The sequence below is a fragment of the Theropithecus gelada genome, chromosome X (genome assembly GCF_003255815.1).
Source record: "Theropithecus gelada isolate Dixy chromosome X, Tgel_1.0, whole genome shotgun sequence".
Classification (NCBI taxonomy): Eukaryota; Metazoa; Chordata; class Mammalia; order Primates; family Cercopithecidae; genus Theropithecus; species Theropithecus gelada.
The window spans coordinates 41,743,287-41,762,750 of record NC_037689.1 but is presented as its reverse complement, the minus strand read 5'-3'; the positions used below and the strand labels follow the sequence as shown (position 1 = coordinate 41,762,750).

The 19,464-nt window shown below is 45.3% G+C and overlaps 1 protein-coding gene across 9 annotated transcripts in view; it reads left to right on the top strand.

Annotated features, from left to right (window-relative positions):
• Positions 1-19,464, top strand: part of MAP7D2 (MAP7 domain containing 2) — a 112,050-nt gene that overhangs the window by 84,917 nt on the left and 7,669 nt on the right. For all 9 annotated transcript variants that reach the window (XM_025372058.1, XM_025372057.1, XM_025372052.1 and 6 more), the window contains 4 exons: positions 7,704-7,975; positions 8,583-8,715; positions 17,321-17,567; positions 18,315-18,419. In XM_025372058.1, the coding sequence (XP_025227843.1) occupies positions 7,704-7,975; positions 8,583-8,715; positions 17,321-17,567; positions 18,315-18,419 (757 nt within the window). The remainder of the gene's footprint in view (positions 1-7,703; positions 7,976-8,582; positions 8,716-17,320; positions 17,568-18,314; positions 18,420-19,464) is intronic.

The window sequence follows — 19,464 nt, the reverse complement described above, 5'->3', positions numbered from 1 at the left end:
TTGCTTAAACAGTAATTTGTTATTCATTTTCACAGTTCTGTGACTTGGGCTTACTGGGAGGTTCTCTCTTTGGATCTTTTGTGCAGTTGCTCTGTGGGTTGACTTGGGTTACCCGGGGTCTTCCATGCCATTGCAGTCCAGTGTTGACTGGAGCTGCAGTTACCTAGAGCTCAGCTGAGCTGAAGGTTCAAGATGGACCATTTTCCCGATTGTCAGTTGATGATGGCTGTTGGCTGGGAGCTCAGCTGAGGCTGTCAAACCAGAGTGCCTACTATGGCTTCTCTGTATGGCTTAGGCTTCTCACAGTGACTGGGTTCCAACAAGAAATGGCCCCAAGATTGAGCATCTTTTGGGGCAGGAAGCAGAAGCTGTCGGGCCAGTGAAGGACTATGCCCTGAATTGGCACAGTCTTACTTGTCTGCTGTATTTGATAGGTCAAAGCAGTCGGGCCAACCTAGATTCAATGGGATGAAGAGATAAACTCAAAAGATAAGATCATGTGAGATGGGAGATATTATTGTGGCCATCTTTGGAAAATTCAGTGTGCCAAAGATAATCATTTCCAGAGGTAGATCATAGCTGAGATCAGTTTTGTTTCAGGGACCTGGTTTAATTTCACTTTATCGTGTATTGAAAACAAAACATATTCCATATGAGGGAAAACATTAGATAAAGGTGTCTGGATGGCCCAAAACAAGTACCTCCCACTTTACTCCAAATCACAGACCCATGGAAGGCTCCCTCCCAGACCCAGGCTATCCATTTGGTGGCTGAGGACATTTAGTGGATCCTGGCTGGGTGCCCTTCCCATAAGCTGCTCTGGGAGATGTATGGCTTGGTTATCCTCTCCCACAGATAAGCATCTACAGCACGCTAGGCTCCCACAAGGGCGATTTAACTGCTGTTTTTGCCAGCACATCATTCTCCAGTAGGCTTTTACATTCTTATCTGAAATTCTTCCTGAAGAGGGTAATTGAAAATGTCAGGGGGCCGGGCGCGGTGGCTCAAGCCTGTAATCCCAGCACTTTGGGAGGCCGAGACGGGCGGATCACGAGGTCAGGAGATCGAGACCATCCTGGCGAACACGGTGAAACCCCGTCTCTACTAAAAAATACAAAAAACTAGCCGGGCGAGGCGGCGGGCGCCTGTAGTCCCAGCTACTCGGGAGGCTGAGGTAGGAGAATGGCGTAAACCCGGGGGGCGGAGCTTGCAGTGAGCTGAGATCCGGCCACTGCACTCCAGCCTGGGTTACAGAGCGAGACTCCGTCTCAAAAAAAAAAAAAAAAAAAAAAAAAACAAAAATGTCAGGTGATATCCCCTCCTTGCAACCATACCTGTATACTCACTCAGTCCTGTATTTTTGAGTCTTATCAGAGGATCATTTGAGTTTAGACCAATTTTTTCAACTTTTAAATTTCGAAATGATTTCAACCTTGCCAAAGAATCACAAGACTAGAACAAAGAACTTTCTTCCACACCTTTTACATTTCTGTCATCCTTCCCATCCCCTATCACCCTCACTCAGTCTTGCACAGTCTCTCACATTCATCCTCCATAGATGCACACACAGGCACACATACACAGATTTCTCCCAGAACCGTTTGAGAGTAACCTGCAGACATCATACCCCTTTGCCCCTAAGAACGAAGACATTATTTTCCATTGTTATGGAAATCAGAAAGTTTAACTTGGTACTGTTACTTAATTTCTAATGTATGTGCAACTTTTGCCAGGTGTCCCAATAAGATTCTGGGTTTTTTTGAGACAGACTCTCGCTGTGTAGCCCATGCTGGAGTGCCGTGATGTGATCTCGGCTCACTGCAACCTCTGCCTCCCAGGTTCAAGTGATTCTCCTGCCTCAGCCTCTCGAGTAGCTGGGATTACAGGGGCACACCACCACGCCTGGCTAATTTTTATATTTTTAGTAGAGATGGGGTTTTACCATGTTGGCCAGGCTGGTCTCAAACTCCTGACCTCAGGTGATCTGCCTGCCTCGACCTCCCAAAGTCCTGGGATTACAGGCATGAGTCACCAGGTCTGGCCTAATAGAATTTTTTATATCACTTTTTTTTCCTGGTCCAGGGTCCAACCCAGGATCCCACATTGCATTTAATTGTCTCATCTTCTTAGTCTCCTTTCAACTGAAACAGTTCCTTAGCCATTCTTTTTCCTGACCTTGACATTATTTTATTTTTTGAGACAGTGTCTCCCTCTGTCACCGAGGCTAGAGTGCAGTGGTGCAATCTCGGCTCACTCCACCTCCCGGGTTCAAGTGATTCTCCTGCCTCAGCCTCCCGAGTGGCTGGGACTACAGGCACGCGCCACCACATCTGGCTAATTTTTTGTATTTTTAGTAGGTGCGGGATTTCACTGTGTTAGCCAGGATGGTCTCGATCTCCTGACCTCGTGATCCACCCACATCAGCCTCCCAAAGTGCTGGGATTACAAACGTGAGCCACTGTGCTAGGCCAGCCTTGACATTTTTAAAGAATATAGGCTAGTCGTCTTGAGGAGTGTCCTTCAGTTTGGATAGGCCTGACGTTTCCTCTCATCACATTCGGGTTGTGTTCTTTGGGCAGGAATCTTGTGGCACAGGTGTTGGGTCCTTCTCAGTACCTCATATCAGGAAGCTATGATGTCAGTTTGTTTAATTACTGGTGATGTTAAGTTTGATTACTGGATTAAGGTGGTGTTCCCAGGTTTTTCCGGTGTAAAACTGCTGCTCTTTCTTATCTGGGAAGTAACAAACTTTTCTGAATGTTAGCTGAGCTGTGCTGATGAAGCCGAGACCCCTCCTATGCAGTGAGTGGGCTGTGTTCACTCACTGCATGGAGTCAAGTGGTTTTGGAGAACATGGAACTAGGTTCCAAGATTGGAGGGAAAAAGTCCTTTGGTAGTTCCACTTTGCAGTCAACTCACATTCAGAGGCATGACAACCCTCTCCAGAGAGTTATTCTTGCCACTCTGTTTACAGAGGTGTTTGTTCGTATTTTCTACCAGTCATGGAACCTAAAAAGTTATATCATCCTGCCTTATGTTCCTGGAAGGCCTAGTTTACCATCCTAAACACACCTTGTGAATCCTCTTTGTTATATTTTTATTGGACCTTAAAAAATTAAAGTGGAAGAGCTAAAAAAGTGAGACAAAGAACAAACGCCTTGAGTGCCAGCCCTGGCACTCTTGTCTGTTTGCATTTCTTTGGGAAAGGTTGTTTAAACTCTTAGGACTTTGGTTTTCTTCTCTAAAATATGGTTAATAGTAATTTCCTACCTACCTCACTGGATTACTGTGGCAATCAAATAGACCCTTGTTAAATAGATGAGAAGGTACTTCAAAATAAACCTCCATACAAGCACAGTGAGTTCCCCTAATTAATTAGTGTTTCTTTCATCAGCCAAGATACCTATTTCCAGGAAATTGAAAAATAGCTTGCCAGACTTTCTCTGGCTTGCAGCAATGTGAGCAGGGCTGACCAGAGAGCCGAGGAGTCTGACATACCAGCCTTGTGGTTTAGTTTCTTCCAGATACCTGTGCTTAGCACTTTTGCAGGGCAGCTGGCAGGGTACAAAGTCCATGTAAGCAAGTGGCAAGGCAGGATGAGCAGGAAACTTGACAGATTGTAGATAACATTGGGAACTTCTTTTTTTTTAATTCTGTATTTTGGTCACTCACTGTAAAAAAGTAAAATCTGACTTGCCCACACTTCTCTGATTTGAAGGTCATGTTTGTGTGTGCATGTGAGTGTGTGTGTATGTTTTCTAACTTACTCTGTTTATTGGGCAGTGGCTAGGGTAGGGGACTGTAAACAGACTTCTTAATGAGTTTTATCCCAAATAATCCACCCTTACTTCTCAGGTAGAAGTTATTTTTAAATGTGTGCTCATGGGTAATGGGTCCAGTTTTATTTAGAATGGAACCTCGCAGTCTGTGGCATGAACTGAACCTACATGTGACCATTCTTTGAAAACAAGAAAGGCTGTTCAGGGCTATGCCTGGACTTTTCTCCCTAGGATTAGGATCTTGGCCTGCATTTCCATTTACTTAGATGGGTCTGACATAGGCGACAGGCTCCTACCACACTGACTGAGTGTGTGAGCCATTTAAGCACACACAGAGGTCGTATTGGAACTCAGATGCTGGCTATGGCTGCTGAGGCTGCAGCCAGTTTAGGCCTCCCACCCGCTTCCCCCAGTCCAGCCCTGGAGACCCTCATGGTCGGAGTCATGTCTGCAGGAAGGCTCCTTGTCTACCTACCCATTCATGGGCAGAAGTGCCACTTCAGGGACCCCTGAAGCAGAACCCACCTCTTTCTATACTGCTTAGAGAAGCCCAGAGTGTGGGCTCGCAGGCAAGTTCCAGGGAGAGAACAAGAACAGGCAGGATTGTGCACACCCAGCACCTTTGCTTATTCTCACCAATCAGAGAAATCATACCTCATTCCATGGGGAGGAGGGTGAGGGCAAGCAAGAAGATCAGGTGGGATTTGCCAGGCCTTCCAATGCTGGAAAGTCCTCCTCAACAGGTCAAGGTAGGAATGCTTATGGGATGAGAAAGTGTTTCCATCTGTTATCATCTACCATGAGATAGTATTCTTTCCTACAGCTTCTATTGCCAAGTTTCAGATCCACTCCCTGCCCCTGTACTGTTGTTGGATCAAAGGACACATATCATTCACATGACAATCCAGTGGGGAGGTAATGTGCTTTGATCTTGGTAAGGCACTAGACCAAATCTCTCGAGACACCCTCGTGGTGGTTGGGTGGCGGGTATACAGCTGTACTCTGGGCGCCACTCACCTTAGATAACAGCATGAAAGGAAGGCGTGACCAAGCAAAAGACCACCTGCTGTATCTTTATACAGATTAGTTGAGCCTAAATTCAGGCTCAACTAATGTATATAGTTAGTACACATTGTGTAACTCATTGGAAAACCATGCTCAGTGGAGCACTGTCAGTGTGAGCAAGCAGGATATGGGCTCCCCTGTTATTATAGTTCATCTTCCTGATTTTAGTTCATTCTTATCTGTGAGGATTATTTGGATTTTTAGTTTATCATCTAATTGATCAACACCAATACCTAACAGCTATTGAGTGCTTACTCTGTGCCAGCTCTAGAAAGAACATCTTGGGGTCTTGGTGACCCCAAACTCAGACTTAGCTGCCATGGCAATACAGGAAGTGGAGCAGAGTTGTAAGAACGCTATCTGGCTTAGTTCACTGTGGGAAGCCATTTCACCTCTCTAAGCCTAGTTTTCTCATCTGTAAAGTGGCCATGATAATAGTACCTGTGTCATACCATTTACACACATATGTACACAAATTTAGCAGCCTAGTGGCTGGCGTCTAGACAGCACTCAGTAAACATGAACACAACAGCAGAGAGTGTGAATGGAGGTCTGAGCTCCAAATGGTCAGGGGAAGGACCTGGTCTGACTGTATCAGAACACATGAAGACTCACAAGCTGAATTGTAGAGGCACTCACACATTACCTCTTGAGCCAAGGCTCTCAGGAGCCTCAAGGTCACCATGGGGATTGGACACTACCCCTCCAAGCAGAACAACTCCACTCTTACCTACTGGGTACAGACAGAGTGTGTGTGCGTCTGTCTCTGTCTCTGTCTGTCTATCTGTCTCTCTCTCTTTCTCTCTCTTTCTTTCTCTTTCTCTCCCTCCCCACCCTACCCCATGTCTCAGGGATTCTCAGTTGAGGGAGATCTTGTCCCTAAGGGGACATTTAGCAATGTCTGAATGCATTTTTGGTTGTCACAACCTGGGTGGGAAGCAGACTGCTGCTGGCATCTAGTGAATGGAGGCCAGGGATGCTGCTAAACATCCCACAGTGCCCAGGACAACCCCACAACAAAGCACTATCCAGCCCTAAATGTCAGTGATGCCAGGTTAAGGAAGCCTGCTATGCGTGCCTATGTGTATGGCGGGTCAGGGGGATTCTGTGCATGGCTTTTACTTGGTAAGAGTCTAGGAAAAAATAGAAGACCAGCATTATGTAGTATACCTGGAAAAAACCACCTGATTGCTAAGCACTCTGAAAAACTGCATCCCTTAGGAGAACCCAAGTATGGGGCCTGAGCCCAAGGCCAGAGGGGAGAATAGTCTGCAGAGAGTCAAAGCACCATCCACAAAAACAAGGTGTCTTGGGAGTTCTGAGCTGCTCCAGGCCTAATGGCATGAGGACACAGGGAAGCCACTTTGGCCAATGTGAAAGGATTGTGTTTGGGGTTAGAGTTGTTCAGCTGAGAAGACAGACAGCCATGGGAGGGGTGGATAGCCTGTGGTGGATATGTGATGTAGGCTGCTTTTACATCAATGAAATGGTTGATACTGAAACAACTGGATTTTAGAAATTCACATCATGTTTAAGATGTATTCATTGTATCAAATGATCACCTGTTTGTTTCCCACCTTTATTTGGCCTTCTGCCTGGCATTGACAAGAAGGAGGAAGGTGTTCTCCTGGACACCAGGAGCTGGCCCTTTAACATGAAAACATATTGAAAAATTGTTCTGCACCTCACCCAGTCCAGTCCACATGCCACTTGAGGATTCTTTTCCCCTTCAAGACCAAGTTTAATATTGATCTGATCATATTTCCCCTTACTACCAGGACTGATTAGGTAACTCTAAGCCTCTGGTGAAAAATTGTCTTTGAATATTAGGGTGATTTGCCATTTTTATTGCTGTTTTTATAGATTAAAAAGTCAGATGTTAGCAATTCATGGTTCAACCTGCTGAGTATTGTAATTTCTGTATACATTACTTTATATCCTTCCTAGAGGAACTCTGTACAAATGCCCACATCCCTGTTCAAACCTCTAGGGAAACTGGGCATCTCAAGCTAAGCTGTTACCTGTGTCCTGAACAAGCAGCACTCACCAGGAGCCAAGCCTAGGCTGGCATACCTGTAATGGACACTTTCCCAGCAGACACAAGACAAGCTCCTGTGTTTTAACCAAGTGGCTCATCCTCACCTTTTGCATCTGTCCAGTTGGGAGAAGAGAGATTCTTTCAAACCTGAGACCCTCCAAAAAACAGCTCCCATGCCCATATGTTGGCTGTGTTCCTCAGCATTTAAAAAGGAATGGAGAACCTCGAAGGCTTGCTAAGTGAAATAAGCCAGACATAAAAGGACAAATACTGTATCATTCCATTTATATGAGTTATTTGGAAGAGGCACATTCACAGAGACAGGTAGTGGAAGGGTGATTGCCAGGGGCTGAGGGGAGGGGGAATGGAGACTTGAACGCCACTGAACTGTACACTTAAAAATGGTTAAAATGGTAAATTTGATATTATATGTTTTGTCACAGTTGTTTTAAAAGGAGCCCGCATTTTCATTGCCATGTGCTGAAACCAGATTCAACCCTGATGTTCACCTAAAAAGAGGGAGTAGGAAAGTGCCTGATACTCCTTCTTTACATTGTCATGAAACCTAAGTGAGATTAGGACATGGCCTCATCAGTTGGGCTTCTTAAAATAATTCCCTTTCCACCAGGGCCATCTTAGAGAGACCATATATTCCTGTTGGGCTGAGAGCACTTTAGTGACTTTTGAGTGTGTGCTAAGCCTTACTTTTCTTCCTCTGAAAGGATGAAATTGTTCAGCTTTTCGGAACTAGGTGTCTTAGGAACAGAGAGCTCTGTGTTCAGACCCAGTAATCGTCCTTTGGCATATTTTTGGTTTTCCAGGACAGCTACTAAAGCTTATCCACAGTCTCCAAAGACAACAAAACCTCCCTACCCAGGGTCTCCTGTGAAGTACCGCTTACCTGCCCTTTCTGTTCAAGAGATGCCCAAGAAGAAAGCAGAGAAAGAGAAGAGCAATAAGGAAAGAGAAAGTACCTTGGCTCAGCAGGCTGCTGGCCCGCAAGGAGAGGAAGTCCTAGAGAAGCATGTAGTGGACAAGCATGCCAGTGAGAAGCACGCTGCTGCCACAGGAGGGAAAGCCGAAAACAGCGCAGGTAGATGCTGCCACTGTGCCTTGGCTTTCCCAAGACGGTTCTCCTCAGACCCAATCTACATGCCATTCTCTCATGTTTTGGGGAGGGAGAGAGATTTTTCCCTGGGAACAAGTTCATCCCCTCGTGCAGCTTTCTCAGGTTTGCACGTTGCTCCTGAGTTCTTTCCTTCAGTCTTCTGAGGGTCCCCTGGAGGAGACCTAGGGGCTGACTCCACTCATGGCTGTGGAAGCTCACGGGGATGCTGAGTAAGACAGGCTGCATCCAGGCTGCATCTGCACCTCACACAAGAGAAGATCTTCCTTTAGTCTTTCAGGCTTCTGTGATGCAGTGAGTTCACCCAGATGGTGGCTGCTGTGGCACTTGCTAGTGACCTTGTCTTTCCTCCTCACGTTTCCATTGTCTTCCACTGTAAAATGCGTCCAGGGTTACAGCCAGCCCGTGACAACTTCTCTTGCTTGGTGGTTGATTGTGCTAGTCTGGACAGCATTTCCCATCACCACACTGGGTTGGATTTTTTTTCACTTCCAACTGGCAGCTGCTGTGTAAGTGGAGTCATTATGTTCATTTCCCTTGATCTTTTCCTCTTGATGCCTCTCTTTTGGTGCAGCCTTGGGGAAGCCCACAGCAGGCACCACTGATGCAGGAGAGGCTGCGAAGATCTTGGCTGAAAAGAGAAGACAGGCCCGGCTGCAGAAGGAACAGGAGGAGCAAGAACGACTGGAGAAGGAAGAACAAGATAGGTATGCTAGTGCTCAGAGTTTCGGCATGATCTCATGTAAGTGTTGTGTTGGAAAGAGCAGCTTGCCTTTCTTTTTACAGCGTTGGTATTGATAAAACTTGAAGAGAAGTATGCAGAAGTATGGGAACCTAGAATGTCTGAACTACATGGAACGTGTTCAGGAGACTGAGTCTTATGTTAGATGTAATTATTAATAACAATGGAACTGTGTTCTTTTTGGAGGACCTAGAAACTCATAGCTCTTGGATCTAAGTGGCACAGGCATCTTCCCATTCTCCTCTTGGACTCTGGGGCCCTGCAGGCCTCCTAGAGCTATCAGGGAAGTCTGAACTTTGTTTATAAAATGAGATTCTCCCTGGGAAGACAAGAGGTTCAAGATTCTGGTTTTGGTCTTGATTCTGATTTCCAAATTGTTTCCTCCATCGGATTATCCTAACTCACACCCCAAAGTGAGAGACAGAGGGTTGAGCAGTGTCCCCTAGGCATAGGGTTGCGTGGAGGGGCAACCTCATAGTCTTAAGAACAGTGAGGTATGGGGAATCCCATCTGGGAGCAAGACAAAAGACATCATTGTTGTGGTCCTTACACCTTGAAGAGTGTCAGAATCATCTGGGAAATGCAGTAAAAATACATGGACTCAGCCCTGTTCTGTTTTAGTAGCTTGCCAGGGTTTGAGAACCCTGTGATATTAGTACAAGGGTACTTTGTCACAATACAGACAACCCTTCCTTTTCTGATCTTTTTGTTTAGAGAGGAAAGCATGTTGAAGGACAAGGTCAATTTTATCATTAAATTGATAAAGGAAGCTGTTAGGCTCATCACAGAGTAAAATCCAATACTGTTTAGAGGATTAACATGACAGGAAGCAGGCAATGCTGTAGCACTTCAAGGCCAGCACCGAATTTAGAGTAATAAATAATAGAATATTATTGATCCTTTAGTGACCTTGGTAAGTCTTTGTGGTCTCTGATTACAGGTTTGCTAATCTGTTTTTTTAAAGGGGCAGTGGGGTAGGTCTGGACAGTCCCTTCTTGAAATTTGGGACTTCTTTGATTGTTTTCCTGTTTCCAACCTTTTGGTCAATACAGACATGTTTTGTTTGTTTGTTTGTTTTGTCAAGTGGCATGCTTGGGCTGGTTTGGGTGGGCCTTAAGGTGTGTGAAGGGAGGTCGCAAGAGATAAAGGTGAATCACAGGACCTCAGGTGACAGGCCTTGATAGTTGCAGGCCGTGGAGATGCCATGTAGGCTCTGAGCTGGTGAGTTACATGATTGTAACCGTGTGCTGAAGAAGGTGATGTTCTTTACTTTCCAGCTGCCAACCTCTGTCTCTCCCATTTTCTTCTCAGCCCAGCTCCTGAAAGACTTGATTGAACTTTCTGTCTTTATTTTCTCAACTCACATTCGGTCTTCAAACCTCACACCTACCACTCCTCCTCATTGCCTAACTACTAATCAGTTTCTTGGTTGTCTTTGGCCTTGTCAAACTTGTCCTTGCTTCTCTGGCCTCTCCTTCATAGCCTTCTCTGTCTGCCCTTCATCCCTTTAAATGTTGCCTGGGCTCTCAGCCCTTAGTCCTGGACCAGCTTCTCTCCCAACAAGCCCTCCCAAGCAGCACTGCTCCCGCCTGTACTGCCAGTGTCCCTGCCATCCTGCCAGTTTCCTCTGGCATCAAAAGATTTAGGGCCCACATTTTACACAACAGCTTTCTGTTGAGCCTTTGTTGTGCTAAACCAACTCTATTCTTATCTCACTTCCCACCTTCATTTTCCCTTTGTCTTGTATTATTGCCTGTTTCTGAAGTTAACTGCAGCTTGCTTTCTAAACCTTCCATACTTTCTGGAACAAGGGAGGCACTAATAACACATGTGTACTGATGACTCCTAAAAACTATGCCTGTGGCCCAAGCTCTGTCTAGGGCTGCATTGTCCACTATCAGAGCCTCTAGGCACATGTGGCCACCAAAATATACATTCAGTAAAATTCATTTCCCCAGCCACACCCACCACATTTCTGTGCTCAAGAGCTGCATCTGAGTAGATGTGGATCCACGCCACATTGGGCAGCACAAATCTATAGATTGTTTTCCTACTCAACAGAAGGTTCTGTTGGATAGCACTGGTCTAGAACCTAGAGATTATATTTCCATTTGCAATAAGTTTTCATTTGAGTGTGTGCCATATACATCTCAAATCCAGCATTTCCAAAGCAGAACTTAGTATTTTTTCCCCAAACTTCCTTTCTCTTTCATGAGCTCTGCATTCCCCTCTCCTCAGGCACCCAAGTGAGAAGTCTCAGTGCCACTCTTGGCTCTTTCCTTTCCTTCTTCCTCCCAGTGGTTGTCAGGTCCAGTCTTCATCAGCTGTCACGTTGGCACCTCTGTTCTCTCCCTTCCCTTCCAGTCCCTCCTCTCCTTCCTCAGCTCCAGCCCCCATTGCTTCTGATCTGGACTGCATCTGTCATATCCCAACTGAGCTCCCTGCTCTAGGTGTCCTAGACTTTGTCCCCTGTCCACGCTGGGTCCACACTGACCTTTCTCAAATAAATGTGATTGTTCTCCTGTCCTTTCACAAGCCAGTGACTCCTCTGCCCACTGGATCCACCCAAACCTGTCAACAGGCCTTCAAGGCCTGCCATGAACTGGCCACTACCTGCCTCTTACCCCTTGCTTTCCTCCAGACACCAGTGTGCAAAACTCCCTAACATTCACCCATCACACGGCTCCACACCTCCAAAGCTGTGCTTTTACTTTGCCCCCACGTGGACTTGTGCTCCTTCCTGCCACACGTGTCTTCGTTTTTCAAAATGCAGGTCAAGTCTTGCTCCCTCCCTGTACCTTTTCTGGCCCTGTGCCTGGGACAGAACTGACCACCCCCAACTTTTCACCCATACTGAGCCCAGCTGTTCAGTTGACTAACATAGTTTCATTTGTTTACAGGCCTCTTTCCCCCAGTTAGCACCTTAAAAGGCTGGGACACAGTCTTTGGATCACTGGTGCCTGGTGCTCGGTAAATGTACAAGAAAGGAACAGAAGGAGGAAGAATCCTAAGAAACCATCGTAGTAGTAGGTCAAGAGAACAGAAGGGCTGAAGTAGTATGGTGAAGGTAGAACTGGAAAAGCCAGTCTCTGTGGACTTAAACAACGCCAAAGAAATAGGCAGATTTGAAGTTGATGCTGAGGTTTGATTCTAAGGTCTTAGGAGAATGGTACACTCAATAACAGGTAAAGAAAGGACTTAAGGAATTGGTTTTAAAATATAAAAATTATTCATTTGATTTTAGGTAAGCTTATGGTGTCTACAGTACATCCAGGTGATTGGAGATGGAATTGAAGCTTGGGGGTGTAGGTAAACATTAGAGCAATACACTTGACCCCAAATGAGTTTTCCTCTCTCTTGCCAGAATATGAAGCTTTGCATAGTGCCACGTGGGAGGTGAGGAGTGAGGAAGGAAAGTACCAGACAACCTGGGGCTAGAACACAGCGGCCACCTCTTGGAATAAGATCATCCTCACATCTGTTTTATGTTTACAGTTAATAGTTAAAGCCACAGAAATGTTGCCAGATAAAATAATTTAGAGAAAAATAAAGTTACTTGAGTCAAACTGTGGAAAGCCCTATTATTGTCACAAACTGGTAAGGGAAACACCATCCAAGTCAAGGATGAGGGAACCAGAACAGAAGGGTCAACCAGGAGTCCAGACAAGCAGGCCCTAAGCAGAAGAACAAAAGTTGGTCCATTCCCAAACACAACAGGGCCCAGCCCCCGGGCTGTGGATGGCCCAAGATATAAAGTGAGATTCTTAGAGGTGGTGCAAGAAACCTTAAACCCCGGGTCCACCCTGGGGAAGGCACTGGCAGGAACTAGTAAGCAGGAGATCATAATGGGATTCCTAGATGTATCACTTTAAGTCATGTTAAGAAGCTAAAATAGCTACTAGGGGTTCACATGAAAGAATATTCCAGCCAGGCACAGTGGCTTGTACCTGTAGTCCCAGCTACTTGAAAGACTGAGGTGGGAGGATCACTAGAGGCCAGGAGTTCGAGATGAGCCTGGGCAACATAGTGAGGCCCCATCTTTTTAAAAAATCGAAGAAAAGAGAATATTCCAGTTAGAATCTCCCCACGAGCAAGGTCATGTAGCCAGGCTAAAGTTTCTTGTCAAAGCAAGAGTTAGCCCAGGCCAGGAACCACAGGCAGAGGTCTTCGAGGCTGCTCAGACCTGGCTTTTTGCTGCTGAGCCTACAGGTGGCAGGTGGTTTTGGTGAGAGCTAGGGCAGGCGGGGGCACATGTGATGTGGGGCAGCAGGATGTGGCAGCAGCTGAGGCAAGAAGGGAAAGCCAAGAGAGGTAGGAGAGAGCCAGGGTCATTCAGCCTCATGCAGCACAGGGCTGTAGGGAGAGCCACGTGGGCAGGACTTTTGGTAAGACATAGGGTTATCAAAGACTAAGGCTGTTGGTCTTGGGATTTAGGAGGTGAACAGAGATTTTGGAGGGAAATTGTTGAGAAGTGGGATAGAGACAAAGCAGCCTGAAGAGGTGAGTGGATACAGGCCCAGAATATAAGTTGGCTGTTAAGCAGTCATGAATGGGAGACAGCTGAGAGAGGACTGAGGAGGGTTGCTTGTGATGCCTGAGACCTGAGCATTTTTCCAGGGCATGGAAAAAGTGCATGCAGAAGGATGAAACTGACAAATGAAGGGAAGAGGGGCTAGTGGGAGGGACACATAGCTGTGGAGGATGTGGAATTCACAGCACAAGTGGTGGCATTTCCATCTAAGCAGAGGAACAAATGGGGACATTTCTGAGCAGTAATGTCATAAAGGAGAGTTTAAGTAGCTCAGATCAGGTGACCTCGGTCTTCTCTGTAGAGCAGTTGGTGATAACCATCAACTAAGGAAGATGACAAAGATTGAGAAAAGTGGCAATTGGGACTGTGTCCATAAGGGATCCAGGGGATGAGGATTAAAAGGCTGGAATGCAATTGCCAGCAGGCAGATAACCAGCCAGCCTTGTTTAGCCTCTATCTAACCAGTGCTTGGCAGCCCAGGAGTGGTCCTGGAGACCACCCAAGCCTAGAGTTGGGCAACAGAGTGACCTCCATGCCATCTCTGAAATGCTCACAAGGGTACCCAAGGCCTGGGGGACACAGAGAGAGAGAGAAGCAGATACAAGTAGATTGCACAGCACTAACCAGGGCAGGTCAGGAGAGAAACAGGCAAAAGGATGGGGTGAGATCAGATCAGAGAAGGTTAATGTTGAAGGTTAGGCTTGTTTTAAAATGAAAACTTTTAAGCACGTAAGAATAGAGACCAGTGAAACCTACACACTCATCCCCCAGATTGAATAACTCAAGTTTAAGCCTGTGTCAGTGACGCGATGAAGGTTAACAGGGAGTGACAGAAAAGGGGGTGAGGTGCTGGAGTTTCAGACAGGAGCCAATATATGAAGATCTTTCTCAAATGGCCAGTGACAGGGACAAGGGACGATGCATCCACTTAATGCCAAATGATAACAGTAATGCACAATTTTCTGGTACTTTGTATGTAATGAGGAAAGGGCGATGGACTTGGGTGAATGACAAGAACAAGGATGAAGAGGATGGCAGGACTACACACAGGGCCAGGCACAGTGGCTCACGCCTATAATCCCAGTGCTTTGGGAGAATGGAGTGGACGGATCACTTGAGCCCAGGAGTTTGAGACCAGCCTGGGCAACAAAATGAGACCTGTCTCTATTTGGGGAAAAAAAAAAAAATTCAAAAATGATCCAGGCATGGTGGCACCCACCTGTGGTCCTGGCTACTTGGGAACTGAGGTGGGAGGATCGCTTGAGCCTGAGAGGTTGGGGCTGCAGTGAGCTGTGATGGCAGCACTGCACTCCAACCTGGGCAACAGAGCGAAACCCTGCCTCTACAAAGAAAAAAAAAAAGGACTACACACAGAGCTGATGAACTTTGGAGGTTTAGTAATGACGGCAAGGGCAGTAAGCTCGGGGTAGCCCAGAGCAGAGGGCGGTGGGGAAAATGATGAAATCTAATGTGCTGTCTGGTTCTTTGAGCAGAGAGAGAAGGAATGCTCTTCCTTGGAGAGGATTGTGAGGAACATGGTTTCACACAGGGGAAGCCAGGGTTTTTTTGTTTGTTTTTTTACCTACTTTGGGGAAGCAAAGTGTGGTTGAGGTAGAGAACTTGGTATATAAGAGGATGAAGGGGCTGGGCACAGTGGCTCAAACCTATAATCCCAGCACTTTGGGATGCCAAGGCAGGCGGATCAGTTGAGGTCAGGAGTTCGAGACCAGCCTGGCCAACATGGTGAAACCCTGTCTCTACTAAAAATACAAAAGTTAGCTGGGTATAGCGGTGCATGCCTGTAGTCCCAGCTACTCGGGAGGCTGAGGCACGAGAATCACTTGAACCCAGGAGGTAGAGGTTGTAGTGAGCCAAGATGATGCCACTGTAATCCAGCCTGGGCAACAGAGTGAGACTCCATTTCAAAAAAAAAAAAAAAGTACAAGATTTCCATAAAGGACAAGCAGGGTCTCATGGGCTTGTGGGGATTTATATTTTGGGTGATAATGAGGATTATGGAGGTTCAGGGGCCATAAGGATGTTCTTATACGTGTGCATCTGGGCACTTCTGAAGTCCTGATGGTAAAAAGAAACAGAGGCCAAGCGCGGTGGCTCATGCCTATAATCCCAGCACTTTGGGAGGCCGAGGCGGGCAGATCATCTGAGGTCAGGAGTTTGAGACCAGCCTGACCAACATGGCGAAACCCCATCTCTACTAAAAATGCAAAATTAGCCAGGCGTGGTGGTGCATGTCTGTAATCCCAGCTACTCAGGAGGCTGAGGCAGGCAAATTGCTTGAACCTGGGAGGCAGAGGTTGCGGTGAGCCGAGATTGCACCATTGCACTCCAGCCTGGGCAACAACAGCAAGATGCCATCAGAAGAAAAAAAAAGAAACATAATGGATTTTCAGGTCCTGGAGATGAAAATGGCAGGTCCTTTATGAAGTAGCTTATACATTAATTAATACACAATATATCCTTTGTGTGTTAACTTCTCTGGGACAATCATAATTGGCTCGTTAATAAAGGGTAAGAAATGAAATGGTATTTCAGTTAACCTTTAGATACATCTTGTTATTAACACATCCATTTTGGATAATCCTGTGTTGGACATACTTAGTATTTCATTGAGGAACCTAATAAAATGGGAACTTCTTTCTGATAGGTTCTATAATGCTCCTCTGCAGAATATCTGTTAATAATTTGAGTTGTCGCACAATGCTTCATAGGCGTTGTGACCTAATTTAGTGTTATCACGTATTGTTACAGCCTTGGGCTAACATATTTCAGTATTTATCTTTCTTTTAAAATATTTCTTTGAATGAATAAACAAAATATTTCCTTTGGTCCTACATAGGCTATTAGCGTGCATGAGTTCTGAAGCTGACCATTAGGATGGATGGATGCTCTTTTTAAGTCTTGACCTTTTTATAACAAATAACAGCACCCCAGTAAGTCATTGGCACATGCTTCCAAATGAAGGTAATTTCTAAAAGACATACAGATTTATAGGTGCACTTTAAAGGACATTGGGGCTTGGAGAGAGAATTCATTTTAGATTGTAAAACCAACTAACATTTGAGAACCTTCTAGGGCCAGGCGTTTTCATTATCACGGTAATGCCATAGAACAATAGTATAGCTTTTCCCATTTTTTAAATGGGCATTAAGGACATAGGTGACTTTCCAAGTGTCACACAGTGAGTGGCATAATCAGAGTACAATTTGGGTCATGCCCATACATCACATTGCCAGTGATTACCCAAGGAAAGTGGCGTACATGTGAGGAGGAGGAACGTTAGAAAGGTTAAAACAAGCTCTTGGACTTTACAGAATTTTCCCGTACTGCTTCGAGCTCTTTATCACTACAACATGAACCATTCATCTGTCTGTGGATAAAAACGTCTAAATGCCACTTAATTTTCATATATCAAAGAAAGCTTAAATAGATTTCTAAAGATTGCCAAAATAAATGGAAATAAATGTTTTAATTTATTAAATGTCAAATTTCTGTTGAGCATTTTCTTCCATTTGCTGCTTCATAAGTCACATACCAATTAGAACCCAGTTGGTATGACTTTTTGAGTTCATCGTCACTGCTCTTAAATTGCTGACTGGCACATTCGTGGCCATTGAGACACTTCCCATTTTTCCTAGCTTTCGTTGGTTTTAAGTATTTATTCTGCTTAGGTTTTTAAAAGAATTGTCATTCAATAAGAATGATGGCTTGACTTTCTCATCGTGGTCATTTGTTCATTGACTGAGGAGCATCTGTTTTCAATACAGAATGCATCACACATCAACACATCATTCATTGCTGTATTACAGAATTTAAAGTCAAGCCTGGCTAATATTTTTTGGTAAATATATGGACCAGAGTGGATTTCCAGGAAGGATGAATCATATTATTAAATGAATGCTTGTTGAAAGGTATGTGCGCGTTACCACGTGGAGCATTATTCTCGGCTGTCAGCACACAGTTCTCTGGCAATTTGCTTTTTGAGCATGTCATCTTCTAACAACAGTTGTATTCTCAAAAGGCTGGAGAGAGAGGAATTGAAAAGAAAGGCAGAGGAGGAAAGGCATCGCCTAGAAGAGGAAGCCCGAAAGCAGGAAGAAGAAAGGAAACAGCAGGAAGAGGAAAAGAAGAAACAGGAAGAGGAAGAGAAAAGAAAGGCAGGCGAGGAGGCCAAGCAGAAGGCTGAGGAAGAGCTATTGTTGAAAGAAAAGCAAGAACAAGAAAAGCAAGAACAAGAAAAGCAAGAGAAAGCCATGATTGAAAAGCAGGTACTGTATGAGTCCTCAGATGGACTTTACTTGTTTTTTAAGGGCCTTGATAGTAGGTACAATTAGTTAAATTTCAATGACTCATAATATTTACTTGAAGTTTTTTCTTAAACTGGGCTGGTTATTAAGTATAAGTTGGGGCAGTTGCAGTGAAGTTGGTAATGTTTGCCATCTGTCAGTTTGGGTTTCCCAAAGGCAAACCCTGGGATAAGAATTTGGGTGCCAGCAGTTTTTTTTGCAAGCGAATCCCAGGAAGCCAGTAGAGGAATAGGAGAAAAGCCAATGGAAGTGCATTGATGCATGTGTTACTGTGGGTGACTGGAACACAGTCCCATTGGGAACCTCTGAGAGACTGTGGATCATGCTTTAGAATTGTCCAGCTGAGGGATGAGGAAACTGAACTACTTATCTACCACATCCTGCCCCTCACTGTAGAAGGGGAATTAACTCTCTGATCTGGCCACATGCACACTTCATGGTCCAAGCCTGCCTGCAGACACAGAAAAGCCTTGGCCATGTATGAGAACTGTCTGCAGGTGATTTGCATGGTGAGCCAGGGGTATATGAATGAGGTCCAGCCATGTTTGCTGTGTCATCTAGTGGTTTGTGTAAATCCACGTTGAATATTGGAGCAGCATCCACTTTAGGGCAGATGATGAGATGAGGGAATATGTGCAAAGCCAAGGAATTACCACACTGTTTTCTTAGCTTATTAAAGCTTTGCCTTGATTTACCTGTTTCTGTTAGAAAGAAGCAGCAGAAGCAAAGGCCCGGGAGGTAGCTGAACAGATGCGTCTCGAGAGAGAACAGATCATGCTGCAGATTGAGCAGGAGAGACTGGAGAGAAAGAAGGTAAGGGCTGAGGGATCAGGAAAACTTAGGGTAAGTGAATAGGAAGTAAATCCAGTTCTCTTCTGCAGTGATTGGATATAATGATCCTAGGATTGTCAGTTAGGTCAAGTTCATTGATACTACTGTTCAAATCTTCTATGTCTTTATTAGCTTTTTGCCATATCGTTCTATCAGTTATTGAGAAAGATTGTTAAAAACTCCATCTGCGGCCAGGCATGGTTGCTCACACCTGTAATCCCAGCACTTAGGGAGGCAGAGGCGGGAGGATCACTTGAGCCCAGAAGTTCCAGACCAGCCTGAGTAATACAGTGAAACCCTGTCTCTACTAAAAATACAGAAAATAACTGGGTATGATGGCATGTGTCTGTAGTCCCAGCTACGTAGGAGGCTGAGGTGGGAACATGACCTGCACTCAGGAAGTCAAGCCTGCAGTGAGCCAAGATCGTGCCACTGCACTCCAGCCTGGGGAACAGGAGTGAGACCCTGTCTCAAATAATAGAAAAAAAAAACAATTCCATCTGTGATTATGGATTTGCCCATTTTTCCCTTTCAGTTCTGTCAGGTTTTGTTTTATATATATTTATCGTGATATGCCTTTGGCTCTAGTGATATTTCTTGTCTTAAAGTCTACTTTGACAGCACCCCTCCCCCCACGCTTTTTTTTTTTTTTTTTTTTTTGAGACAGAGTCTCACTCTATTGCCCATGCTGGCGTGCAGTGGTGTGATCTTGGCTCACCACAACCTCCCCCTCCCAGGTTCAAGCGATTTTCCTGCCTCAGCCTCCCAACTAACTGGGATTACAGGTGCACACCACTTACAGCTGGCTAATTTTTGTATTTTTAGTAGAGGTGGGATTTCACCATGTTGGCCAGGCTGGTCTCCAACTCCTGGACTCAAGGGATCCTCCTCCCTTAACCTCGCGAAGTGCTGGGAATATAGATGTGAGCCACTGTGCTTGGCCTGACAGCCCTTTTATGATTAGTGTCTGTATGTCAAATGTTTTTCACCCTTCTACTTAAAACTTCTGTGTGTTTTTATAAGTAAA